The sequence below is a fragment of the Dendrobates tinctorius genome, unplaced genomic scaffold (assembly GCF_039654945.1).
Source record: "Dendrobates tinctorius isolate UK_male_01 unplaced genomic scaffold, ASM3965494v1 ptg000254l, whole genome shotgun sequence".
Lineage (NCBI taxonomy): Eukaryota > Metazoa > Chordata > Amphibia > Anura > Dendrobatidae > Dendrobates > Dendrobates tinctorius.
In genome coordinates, this window is record NW_027361921.1 from 5,707,675 (window position 1) to 5,720,973 (window position 13,299).

At 45.8% G+C, this 13,299-nt stretch overlaps 1 protein-coding gene across 1 annotated transcript in view; it reads right to left on the bottom strand.

The window, feature by feature from the left end:
* ANKAR (ankyrin and armadillo repeat containing) overlaps window positions 1-13,299 on the bottom strand; it is a 623,401-nt gene that overhangs the window by 541,014 nt on the left and 69,088 nt on the right. The window contains exon 2 of the mRNA XM_073558116.1: window positions 8,621-9,280. Within this exon, the coding sequence (XP_073414217.1) occupies window positions 8,621-9,209 (589 nt within the window). The 5' untranslated portion in view covers window positions 9,210-9,280. The remainder of the gene's footprint in view (window positions 1-8,620; window positions 9,281-13,299) is intronic.

Here is a 13,299-nt window from a genome sequence, read left to right on the forward strand (position 1 = left end):
ACACAGCATGATCAGAGAAAAAATAAAAAAGTTATAGCTCACAGAATAAAGCGATACAAAATAATTATTTTTTATACTGTATAAAATTGTTTTTATTGCATAAAAGCGCCAAAACATAAAAAAATGACATAAATGAGGAATCGCTGTATCCGTACTGACCCGAAGAATAAAACCGCTTTATCAATTTTACCGCACGCGGAACGGTGTAAACGCACACCCCAAAAGAAATTCATGAAACGCTGGTTTTTGTTCATTCTGCGTCCCAAAAATCAGAATAAAAAACGATCAAAAAATGTCACGTGCCCGAACATTATTCCAATAAAAACGTCAACTTGTCCCGCAAAAAATAACTCACATGACTCAGTGGGTCAAAATACGGAAAAATTATAGCTCTCAATATGTGGTGATGCATAAACTATTTTTACAATAAAAAGCGTCTTTTAGCATGTGACAGCTGCCAAAAATAAAAACTGCCATAAATAGTAAATCAAACCCCCCGTTATCACCCCCTTAGTTAGGGAAAAATAATAAAATTAAAAAAATGTATTTATTTCCATTTTCCCATTAGGGCTAGGATTAGGGCTAGGGTTAGGGCTGAGATTAGGGTTAGGGTTGGAGTTAGAATTGGAGGGTTTCCACTGTTTGGGCACATCAGGTGCTCTCCAAATGCAACATGGCGTCTGATCTCAATTCCAGCAAATTCTGCGTTGAAAAAGTCAAATGGTGCTCCTTCCCTTCCAAGCTCTGCCATGCGCCCAAACAGTGGTTTACCCCCACATATGGGGTATCAGCCTACTTAGGACAAATTGCAAAACAACTTTTGGGGTCCAATTTCTCCTGTTGCCCTTAGGAAAATAAAAAATTGGGGGCAAAAATATCATTATAAACTTCTTTGAAGCCCTTGGGGGTTCAAAGTGCTCACCACACATCTAGATATGTTCCTTAGGGGGTCTAGTTTCAGTCAGGGTGGTGTGAACATGGTCCAACAGACTTGTTCACATTGTGCATGTCACATGTGTGTTTTTAATCCAGTTATTTTCGTGCTTATGCATGATTTGAGAGACCCCACCCCTCTCTTGTGTGACATGCACATAAGGAGCTGCCTTGCACCACGTGCCCATACCAGAAAGCGCCTGTCTTAATCCTGCTCATTTAGACACTGTTCATATGTTCAGGTTTTAAATACATTAGATAGGGACTGCTTCAATACGGGTTACCTTGACGTTGGTGAAGCAGCTTGGCATACTTTTTTTGCAAAAAAACGTATCGACTAAATACCCTGTGTTTGTTATTACCTTTTATCAGCACTTGCCGACTACTATTATATGTCTTATTGCAAGGTATTTTTGCACATTTGTCATTCTGTGCTTTTTGTTTGTGTTTCAGTCAGGGTGGTGTGAACATGGTCCAACAGACTTGTTCACATTGTGCATGTCACATGTGTGTTTTTAATCCAGGTTTTTTTCGTGCTTATGCATGATTTGAGAGACCCCACCCCTCTCTTGTGTGACATGCACATAAGGAGCTGTCTTGCACCACATGCCCATACCAGAAAGCGCCTGTCTTAATCCTGCTCATTTAGACACAGTTCATATGTTCAGGTTTTAAATACATTAGATAGGGACTGCTTCAATACGGGTTACCTTGACGTTGGTGAAGCAGCTTGGCATACATTTTTTTTCAAAAAAAGTATCGACTAAATAACCTGTGTTTGTTATTACCTTTTATCAGCACTTGCTGACTACTATTATATGTCTTATTGCAAGGTATTTTTGCACATTTGTCATTCTGTGCTTTTTGTTTGTGTTAGACTCTGTCCTCTGGTGCTCTCTAGCACACTCCCTGACTAGTCCCTAGGCTCTGCCTTGGCCCAGCTCTGGGCTTCGACCTACGCTCCGCTGCGAGCTCTGTTCTCTCTCTGACCTGACACTGTGTTCCTGCCTATGTTCCTATCCGTGCTCCACTCCCTGCTTTGCCTTGCCTTGTTTCTTGCTTTGCCTTGTCTTGTTGCTTCGTGTGCCCTTTGCATGCGTCTGGCCTTCCTAGCCTCCTGTTTGTGCCTCAGCCATGCCCACCCTAGCCGTGCCCGAATGATTGTGCCTCAGCCGTGCTCGTCGGTCAATGACAGCTGTGTCGCCTGCTATGCCTCAGCCGGGTTCGCTGGAGTCTTGCCCGTCTGTCAGTGCTACAGCCCGTCCAGCTAGCCAGTGCCCCAGCCATGCTCCTTGTGCTTCCTTGCACCTCACTCTGTATCTGCACAGTGCTCTACGTGCTCTCTAAAGCACGCGCAGGCCCTCGCATGCTCCTTGGCATACCTCCCCGTGCTTCTGTAAAAGTACGCGCAGGCTTTGCCATGTACCCTGTCATACCCTAACCTTGTTCTCGAACCCTGACCCTGGCGTGTCACTCTGCACGCGCAGGACTCTGCCTTGAACCTGACCCTGGCGTGTCACTCTGCACGCGCAGGACTCTGCCTTGAACCTGACCCTGGTGTGTCTCTCTGCACATGCAGGACTCTGCCTTGAACCTGTCCCTGGCGTGTCCCTCTACACGCGCAGGCCTCCGTCCTTGTACCTGTCCCTGGCGTGTCCCTCTACATGCGCAGGCCTCCGTCCTTGAACCTGTCCCTGGCATGTGCCTCTACACACGCAGGCTTCTGTCCTTGAACCTGACCCTGGCGTGTCTCCTAGCATGCATCCTGCCTCGTATCCTGGTCTACTAGCCAGTTTCTTACTCCACACTGATGACGGACAATACCCCGAAACAGCTGTCTGTGGATGGATACCATGTTTTGGCATAGGTGGTTTCCTTCATTGGAGACTGCCCTTCCCGTGGTTGTTCCTTCCCGGGGAAAGACCTGGCTAGTCATTGCTTGCGTTGAGAAACATGTGATGGTGTCTCCGCGGCTTGTGTTTTGCATGTTTTTGCATATTTCCCATAAGGGATGGGGGCATTGCTCTAGAATCACTGCGTTGAGAAACATGTGATGTGTCTCCGCAGTGTTGGATGTTGATCTCCATGAGTTCTTTCATCCTCATTTTTCACAGTCTTTTACTAGGCACTGCTCCTACTAGCCAGTTTCCTACTCCACACTGATGAGGGGCAATACCCCGAAACAGCTGTCTGTGGATGGATACCATGTTTTGGCATAGGTGGTTTCCTTCATTGGAGACTGCCATTCCCGTGGTTGTTCCTTCCCGGGGAAAGACCTGGCTAGTGATTGCTTGCGTTCAGAAACATGTGATGGTATTCAGTAAATGAAGACTTTTGTCTCAAACCTGGACAATCCTTCCATTAATAAAATTACAGTAATTGATCTTTTAGGCGATGATTCTCTCATGCAAAAGCATTGGATGCTGTTAAGCCGGAGGCGGCGGAATTGAGAGTGGACCCACTGGACCGTGATATCGAACCTCCCCCGAGCGAGCGGACCAGGTTTAACCAACCCCTATACAGGGATTGTTAGGTGTAGGCTCAGGGGCCACTAGTACCATGGATGCCAGGACCAGGGATCGGCTCCGGAACAGCGCACAACTGGAGACGAGACTTGGAAGTAGAGAGAGGGACGGAGCTGAGCAGGAGAGGAGCTGGAGAAGTATGGTAGAGGGAAACCACAGGATGACGTGGGTACAGGCAGAGGGAAGCCGAGGTGGAGATTATATGCTGAATGGAGGAGAGACAGAGGAGCAAAAGGTAGCGGACACCAAGAGAATGTAGAACAAAGGCAGGCACTGCAAGAGATGTAAGACAAAGGGTTAGATGCCAGTAATACAGGGGGTCAGTAGCTACAGCAAGACAGCTACAACAATCAGGTGCCTCCACTGGGGGAGGGCAGCCTGAAATACCAGATATGAAAAGAAAATGGTATAAAACCAAAGCCAGCTCACCAACCAGACCATCAGGTGCACGGAACTCCATCCTGATGCAATGTCATCTTGTAATGATAAGAAAAAAAAGTTTGTTCCAGCTCGTTTAAAAATGTTATCCTGTGAAAACTTTTTTGGAATCATTAAATGATAAAATTTTGTAAAGGAGCTGGAACAAACTTTTGTTCTTATCATTGAAATACCAGATGCCTGCCCCCTATTAGCCCGGCAATACTGCCCTGTCAGGTCACAGTGCTGGATAAGGGGGAGGAGTGCGCGCACGCCCGGTCACTAAGATGCATATGGGAGATGACAGGGCGCGCAGCTGACAGCGGGAAGGGAGCGCGCCGATGTGGTCGAGCAGGCACGCGCCGGTAGACAGACCAGGGAGGAGCCTGCAGTAGCGAGGGAGCAGCGGTGACGGAGGAGGAAGGAGCGGTGAGCGTGGCGCCGGCAGTGATGGACCCGGGGATGGCGGCGGTGAGTCTGGTGGTAACAGATGCGATGTTAATGACCCTCGGCTCCTGCTGTGCGAGCGGGAGCAGTGTCCGTGCTATGGCGTGAGAGGTTTGGAGCACAGCTGCTGCTGGCGTAGGGGGGGAAATTACTCTGCACTCGGGTGATATCCGGATGCAGTGCGATGTTTCGCATCATTCTGCAATTGTTTCCGCAAGTGGGAATGAGCCCCTAGGGTACATTCTCATAGTGCAGCTGCAGTGCATTGTTAGTGCCACAACTGTGTTATAAACACAACATTTTTACCAAGACTTACAGTATAAATAATTGCAGCATTTGGTACTCACTGCCGCCTCAACATGTGAACTTAGCCATAGGAATTGTCCAGGCTCTACATTTCCAACTACTTATGTATCAAAAGCTACATTTCTCTCACTTTTAAGCCATGTGCACATTAACTATTTGGTATGCCCCTCTTCTTCTCCTAATATACTGATCCTACTGGACCAACCATCAGCAGATTTGGTTTCCAGCATCAGCTCTATGCTGATACCACCCCGTCTTATCTTCACCTGACATCACCCACACTTTAATACAAAATACTAGGGATTGTTTGCTGTCTGTAACATAATGTCCTCCCTCTATCTGAAACTGAATCTCTCCAAAACTGAAATCCTCGTGTTTCATTCCTCTACTAACCAACCTATACCTGACTTTCCAATTTCCTTGGGTGGTGGAACCATAACTCCCAAGCAGCGCGCTTGCTGTCTTGGGGTCATATTTGACCCAAAACGGTCCTTTTTTCATCATAACCTATCACCTCAACTCGCTAACCTAACTCTCCTGTTTCATCCTTCTACAGGTTATTCATAATCTGGGCATACATCTGTCTGAGATGGTTTAGTGAATCTTGTGCTGCATTGAGAAAGAAGTTGGACACAATGACCCTTGAGGTCCCTTCCAAATCTAACATTCTATGACTTGAAAATTGTTGTTCAGAGACGCTCTTTATCCAATCTCACTGAGCTAGAGCTGGTTTGCAAAGAAGAATGGGCAAAAAGTTTAGCCTCTAGATGTAGAGACATATCCCAAAAGACTTGCCGCAGTAATTGCAGTGAAAGATGGCGTGATGAACCTGCACCATGCTACCCCGCCTGACGTCAATATTACGTCGGCGGGATCACGTTGTACGGTCTCCTCACTTGCACCATTGTGACGTTCCACACCCCCTGGGGATACATAAGGTCAGCTTAACACAGTTTTACACAGACACCCGACTATCCACACCGGCCCAAGGACGTACAGGGAATGGGAGGATACAGGGAATGGGAGGATGCGGGCCACGCAGTCGCTGACTTTGCACTACACTCTCTCACAAATCTAAGAGGATGAGAGGCCGCTTTTACGTGCCCCAGTCAAACAGCGCCTGGTCAGCCCGGTAGGACTGCCACCAGTTAGATATAAGCCCGGTCTGTTAACGGTATTATATGGGGCCAATAGTCATCCAAGGTAGCATGGAAAGATAAAACTGAGAATACGGAAGTGTGAATTTGTGGATTGAGGTATAAGCGCTGTGACGAAACAGCATTTAATCTTAATTATCCATACGTAAATTCAATAATCCAGGAGGCATAGCCTTATCAACAGCTCTGGCAAAAATTAAGAGACTACTGCACAGTTTTAGAAAAATCAGCCAGAGGACACCTCATTCTACTTAATGTGCTTCTGATTAGGTGATCAACCGAGCCAAAAACCCTGCCGTGATGTTCACAATCCTCTTGCAACAGAACAAGCTGGATGGCAAAACAAATGCTAGTAATATCCCATAAGTACTAGGAATGAAAAAATTACTTTTAACCATGCCAAAGGAGTTGAAAAGAAATCATCATGACATCAAGTGACCTACAAAAGGAATGGCAAATGGCAGCTGGGGTGAAGTGCACGGCATGAACAGTTCTTAACAGGCTCCTAGAGTAAGGGCTCAAGTCATGTGAAGCTAGAAAAAAGCCTTTCATCAATGAGAAGCAAAAGGAGAGTCAGGCTGAAGTTTGCCAAAGAACATAAGGATTGGAATATAGAGGACTGGAGTAAGGTAATCTTCTCTGATGAGTCTAATTTTCAGCTTTGCCCAACACCAGGTCATCTAATGGATAGACGGAGACCTGGAGAGGCGTACAAGCCACAGTGTCTTGCACGCACTGTGAAATTTGGTGGAGGATCGGTGATGATCTGGGGATGCTTCAGAAAGGATGGAATTGGGCAGGTTAATCTTTGCGAAGGTTGTATGAATCAAGCCGCATACAAGGTTATCCTGGAAAAACAGTTGATTCCTTCTGCTCACGCAATGTTCCCCAACTCTGAGGAATGTTTTTTCAGGACAATGCGCCATTCCACACAGCTAGGTTAATGTGGGGATGAAGGACCACAACATCAAATCCCTGTCATGGCCAGACCAATCTCCAGATCTGAACCCCATTGAAAACGTCTGGAATGGTTATTCCACAAAATATTTATTTCTGAACTTTTCCTGAGTTAAAACATTAGTATTGTTGTTTCTAAATGATTATGAACTTGTTTTCTTATTATTTGAGGTCTGCAAGCAATGCATTTTTTTGATATTTTGACCATTTCTCATTTTCTGAAAATGAATATAAAATTTTGTGCTTGGAAATTCGGAGACAAGTTGCCAGTAGTTTATAGAATAAAAGAGCAATTTACATTTTACTCAAAAATATACCTATAAAGAGAAAAATCAGACAAACTGAAAGTTTTGCAGTGGCCTCTTAATTTTTGCCACAGGTGTATAATATTATAATTATATATATATAAACACACACACACACAAACATATACAAAAACAGTCTAAAAAAGGCACAGCAGCACTCTGAATGCTGAGACATTTAATGCCCATTTTAACCCGAAAGTGGCACGTATGGTAGGATATGGAAGGGTTAAGACAGGACCCGTCAGAGAAGTGTAACCTTGCCGTGGTTGACGGGCATACATGAATTGGCCAATTTATGTTCTAAGAACCTTCACATTTTTTGTAAGTACATCTTGCTAAGGGACAAAGTATTGGAAGTTATTTCCATTGACATTATATGTCTTGGCATTCACAGAGTGCTGCTGTGCCTTTTTTATACATGTTTTGCAGTCACTGCAGCTTGCACCTATTCACACTTAGGAGGTGCTGGTCTGGTTTTTTGTATACACATACATAAGTATATACAGTGCCTTGCGAAACTATTCGGCCCTCTGGAACTTTTCAACCTTTTCACACATATCATGCGTCAAACATAAATATACCAAATGTACATTTTTGGTGAAGAATCAACAACAAGTGGGACACAATTGTGAAGTTGAACGAAATTTATAGGTTATTTAAAATTTTTGTGGAAATTCAAAAACTGAAAAGTGGGGTGTGCAATATTATTCGGCCCCTTTACTTTCAGTGCAGCAAACTCACTCCAGAAGTTCATTGTGGATCCCTGAATGATCCAATGTTGTCCTAAATGACTAATGATGATAAATATAATCCACCTGTGGGTAATCAAGTCTCCGTGTAAATGCACCTGCTATTTGATAGTCTCAGGGTTCTGTTTGAAGCAGAGAGAGCATCATGAGCTCGAGCTCAGTGAGGTTTGATGGAGATCGTTTGTGAACAGCAGTTTTCCGCTCTTTCCACAGATTCTCGATTGGATTCAGGTCTGGACTTTGACTTGGCCATTCTAACACCTGGATACGTTGATTTGTGAATCATTCCACTGTAGATTTTGCTTTATGTTTGGGATCATTGTCTTGTTGGAAGACAAATCTCCAACCCATTCTCAGGTCTTTTGCAGACTCCAACAGGTTTTCACAATGAACTTCTGGAGTGAGTTTGCTGCACTGAAAGTAAAGGGGCCGAATAATATTGCACGCCCCACTTTTCAGTTTTATCTTTATGTTTGAAGCATGATATGTGGGAAAAGGTTGAAAAGTTCCAGGGGAATGAATACTTTCACAAGGTACTGTACATACATACACACAAACAGCGGGTGAAATAAATAATTTTCTCTAGTGAGAAACAATGAGGACAGAACTGTGTCTTGTTATATATTAATTCCAGCCCTTGTAGATTACCGTAATTATTCTTGACAATAGATGCTACAGCATATTGACCCTATGTTGACTGTTATATTAAAAGTGTATTGGCCATCATTATGGGGTTTAGTTTGCCCGTTTCCATATCAGAAGAAACCATAAAGGGAAATGTAAAGTGGTTGGCAAAATATAAATAGAATTCTTGTGAACCTTACCTGCTGAGCAAAACTCTTTAAAAACATTTTTCTTGGTTTGTGGCTGTCCATTTGCATCAACATCCATTGCAGACCTCCAAAATTCAGAGAACCTTATTCGCTTTTCTGCTGTCATGTATGCTCCATGCCATAAGGCCTTCATCATATAGTCTACACTTATCATGATCTGTCCAACTTTAGTGTCACAATAAGCAGGGGGCAGCTGGCAGGATGTACTACAGTCAAAATTGGCTTCCAGGCTGATGGATGGCACTTGGTTAAAGCAATAAATACCAACAACAAGTTCTCTTAATATTTGATGAACTTCCCGACAATCCAGGATAACATCAGATTCCACTGGCGCCAAAAGAATAATTTTTGATTGGGTAAGATTCTTCATCTCAGTTATCAAACCACTTGGAAGCTGGAGGGGTAATTTGGCATCATCCATTGATACAAGCCAGCTTGAAGTAGTATGGGCCAAAAGTTCTTGTACCTCACTTCTATCAAATTTGTCAAAGAAAGCATTAGCATTTCTTTGTACTAACATTTCAGCCAGAAAGGCCTCATCATGTGCTGGGTTTTTACCATCCTTGACTGACCTTAACATTTCCAGCTCGATATGTGGTTACTTTTCTGATTTTCAGAATGATCTAGTCCAAACAAAATACTTCCAAGTATCTGAAAAGAAATACATTCTTTTTGTTAATGTGCAACTTAAAAAAAGTCACAATAATTTTTTAAAGAAGCACTTCCATCAAAGTTTTTATCCTCATAATATATTGCAGTCATCATATTATATGGCACTGTTTACTTACAATTGCTCATTTTGCCATTCTACCCAGTTATTTTTTTTCTTTTCTCTGCTCTATGTAAAAATAGGAAGTCTCTTGTCCCTTCATGACACATTCCCCTCTTCAAATTCTGGCCCAGCTTTTGTAGTGACGTATGACTTGTGGACAGAAAACTGACCTAATGTTTCTACATAGAGCTTAGAACAATTCAGCTAGTTCATTTTAAATCATGTGATGTCATTGACTTAATTATGAAGCTGCACCGCCTACACTTAGAACACCTTGGCACAAATGGCAACAACCCTGGCACATGCTGCAAACACGTTTTCTCCAGCGGTGCACCAGGTGTGCCAAACGTCTGTCGAGGAAATCCAATCTGGCCAAAGATTTCATCCATTATAAGTTTAAACCAGGGATTGTCTTTCCACTATCTCTAACATTATGTTTTCACTCTATCTATTACTGAACTACTTGTGTTTCCTCCCTCCACTAACCTACCTATGCCCAATATTGCTATTTCCATATGTGATTCCACCATTACTCCCCCTCAACATGCACGCTGTCTTGGTGTCATTTGATTCAGATCTTTCCTTTGCTGTCAAAATCCAATCACTCGCTCATGTCAACTACACTTGAAAAAGATCTCTAGAATTCGACATTTTCTTACTTTTGACAAGGCAAAAACTCTTATCGATGGCCTTATTCATTGTCGTCTAGACTATTGCAACTCTCTACTACTCGGACTCCCCTTTACTAAACTCTCCCCTCTCCAATCCATCCTGAATGCAGCAGCAAGGATCATATTCCTTTCCAACCGCTACACCGACGTCTCTACCCTGTGCCAATCACTGCACTGGTTGTCCATCCACTACGCCTCCTTGAGGAAGCGAGTGTCTATACTCACGAAACGCGTGTCGGGATTGCGGTCACTTCGTGGACAACAGGAGACATAACATGGGTACTTAACCCTTTATTTATCAATGCATACTTTATGCTACTCATGCTTGATATTGTGACGACTCCTGGAGTGGACCCTCTGGGTCGTGACACCAACCCTCCCAGGGCGAGCTGACCTAGTGAAGACCACCCCCTATACAGGGAGTGTCAGGGGCAAGCCCCAGGGGGTGAGGCACCACGACTGCTGGCACCAGGCGGCCGGCTCACAGGAGACACGAGTGGGTGTGTGTCTGCAGGAACGTGTAAGGCGCACGTCAGAGCACTGAGTCAGGCAGCAGGTGTGCCAGGAGGTGTAACAGAGTACAGGAGCAGAGTGTGTGCCAGAGGGCACAACTGAGCATAAGACAGAGCGCAGGATTGGTGCATGTGCCAGGAGGCACAACTGAGTATAAGACAGAGTACAGGGTAAGACCGTGTGCCAGGAGGCACAACCAAGTATGAGACAGAGTACAGGGTCAGAGCATGTGCCAGGAGGCACAACCAAGTACAAAGCAGAGGACCTGAATACAGCGCACAGCCAGGCAGGGACACGGCAGACCAAGCCAGGAAGCACAACAATCAGGCACCTCCCCTAGGGGGAGGTCGTCTGATATAGCACATGACTACTACTGGTCCCGGGTCAGGACCCAGCCAGAAAGCACATGACCACTACAGGTTCCGGGTCAGGTCCTCCATTACCATAGAGAGGACCGAGCCCTATATAGCACTGACAGGAGCGCGCAAGCGCAAACGTGACATGTAGGAGGAGACCCGGGGATGAGAGCTGCGCGTGCGCACCCGACGGGACCCCCGGAGTGACCGCGGCTCCGGAAGACATGACGTCGGGACCGAGGTCCCGCCCCCAGGTGAGCACGGCGTGACACCCCCCCCTTTACGCCCCCTCTTTCTAAAACTGGAGAGGAACTTAGACAAAATCTGGGGTGCGTGGATATTCTCCCTGGGTTCCCATGACCTCTCCTCAGGGCCAAAACCCTTCCAATCGACCAAGAACATGGTTCTCCCTCTTACCTTCTTCATGGCCAAAATGTCATTCACCTCAAACTCATCCCCCAAGCCAACAGGCTGGGGTGTGTGGCCTAGAGAAGGATGAAATCGGTTAAGAACCACAGGTTTTAGGAGAGATACATGGAAGGAATTGGGAATACGGAGTGAAGGAGGCAGCTTCAATTTGTAAGCAACATCATTAATCCGCCTGAGGACCACAAAAGGACCAATGTAACGGGGACCCAGTTTGTAAGATGGTACCTTAAGGCGGACGTATTTGGTGGAGAGCCACACCTTGTCACCAGGGAGAAATGGAGGAACGTCCAGGCGCCTCTTGTCAGCGTGTAATTTCATTCTGTCCCGTGCTTTCTCGAGAGCGGTTTTGGTCTCCTGCCATACCCTGGAGAACTCCACAGACAGAGAATCGGCAGCAGGTACCCGCGAGACAGGAAGTACTGGTAGAGGCACACTGGGATGCTGTCCAAAGACTATGAAGAAAGGAGACTTGGTAGACGATTCACTGGAGTGATTATTGTAGGCGAACTCAGCCCAAGGAAGTAGACCGACCCAGTCATTCTGATGAGCATTAGAAAAATGCCGGAGGTAGGATGTAAGGATCTGGTTGGTACGTTCCACCTGCCCATTGGTTTGGGGGTGATAGGCGGAAGAAAAATCCAATGACACTTTCATGAGTTCGCATAGAGCTCTCCAGAATCGGGAGGTGAATTGGACCCCTCTGTCTGACACGATGTGCTGGGGGAAGCCGTGAATCCTGAAGATATGGGAAATGAAGATCTTCGCCAAGTCAGGAGCAGAGGGTAGTCCAGGAAGAGGAATGAAGTGGGCCATCTTTGAAAATCGGTCTACAACCACCAAGACCACAGTACAACCGGAAGAACAAGGCAGAGCAGTAATGAAATCCATGGCTATGTGCTGCCATGGAGCCGATGGAACGGGAAGCGGGAACAGAAGACCGGAGGGTGGTTGTCTGGGTATCTTGTTCTGGGCACAGGACGGGCAAGATGCTACAAAGTCTTTAACATCCTGGGAGAGTGAAGGCCACCAATAATGGCGAGAGATTAAGTCCAAAGTCTTTTTGACACCAACGTGGCCGGCAATCTTGGACGAATGTCTCCAATTTAGCACTCGTTTTCGGTTATTCTCAGCCACAAAGGTTCTTCCCGGAGGTAACGTGGTTAACTTGACAGGGGCCACAGTAATCACTTTGGATATATCAATGATATGAGAGGGTTCTTCCTCTGCATCAGACGACAGGAATGATCTTGACAACGCATCCGCTCTAACGTTCTTATCGCCTGGCCGAAAATGTAGCTCAAAGTCAAAGCGGGCGAAGAATAGGGACCACCTGGCTTGCCGAGGATTGAGCCTCTGTGCGGACTGGATGTACGCCAGGTTCTTATGGTCCGTGAAGATCTTGAATGGATGTATGGCACCTTCCAGTAAGTACCTCCACTCCTCCAAGGCCAACTTAATGGCCAATAGCTCTTTGTCGCCAATGGAGTAGTTCTGCTCAGTGGAGGAAAATACTTTAGAAAAGAAGCCACAGGTGACAAAACGTCCAGAAGAGGATTTCTGCAGAAGGACTGCGCCAGCCCCAGTAGAGGATGCGTCCACCTCGAGAGTGAAAGGTCTACTAACCTCAGGTCAGTGAAGGGCCGGAGCAGCGGCGAAGGCTTGTTTCAACGACTGGAATGCCTCTTCAGCCTCAGAGGGCCAAGCCTTTGGGTTAGCTCCCTTGCAGATAAGGGACGAGATGGGGCGAACCAACGAGGAGAAATGAGGAACAAACTGTTGGTAGTAGTTCGCAAAACCAAGGAAGCGTTGGATTGCCTTCACCCCATGGGGCTGTGGCCAATCGAGGACGGCGGACACCTTTGCCGGATCCATGCGTAGACCTGATTCTGAGATAATGTACCCCAAGAATGGCAGGGACGTTTGCTCGAA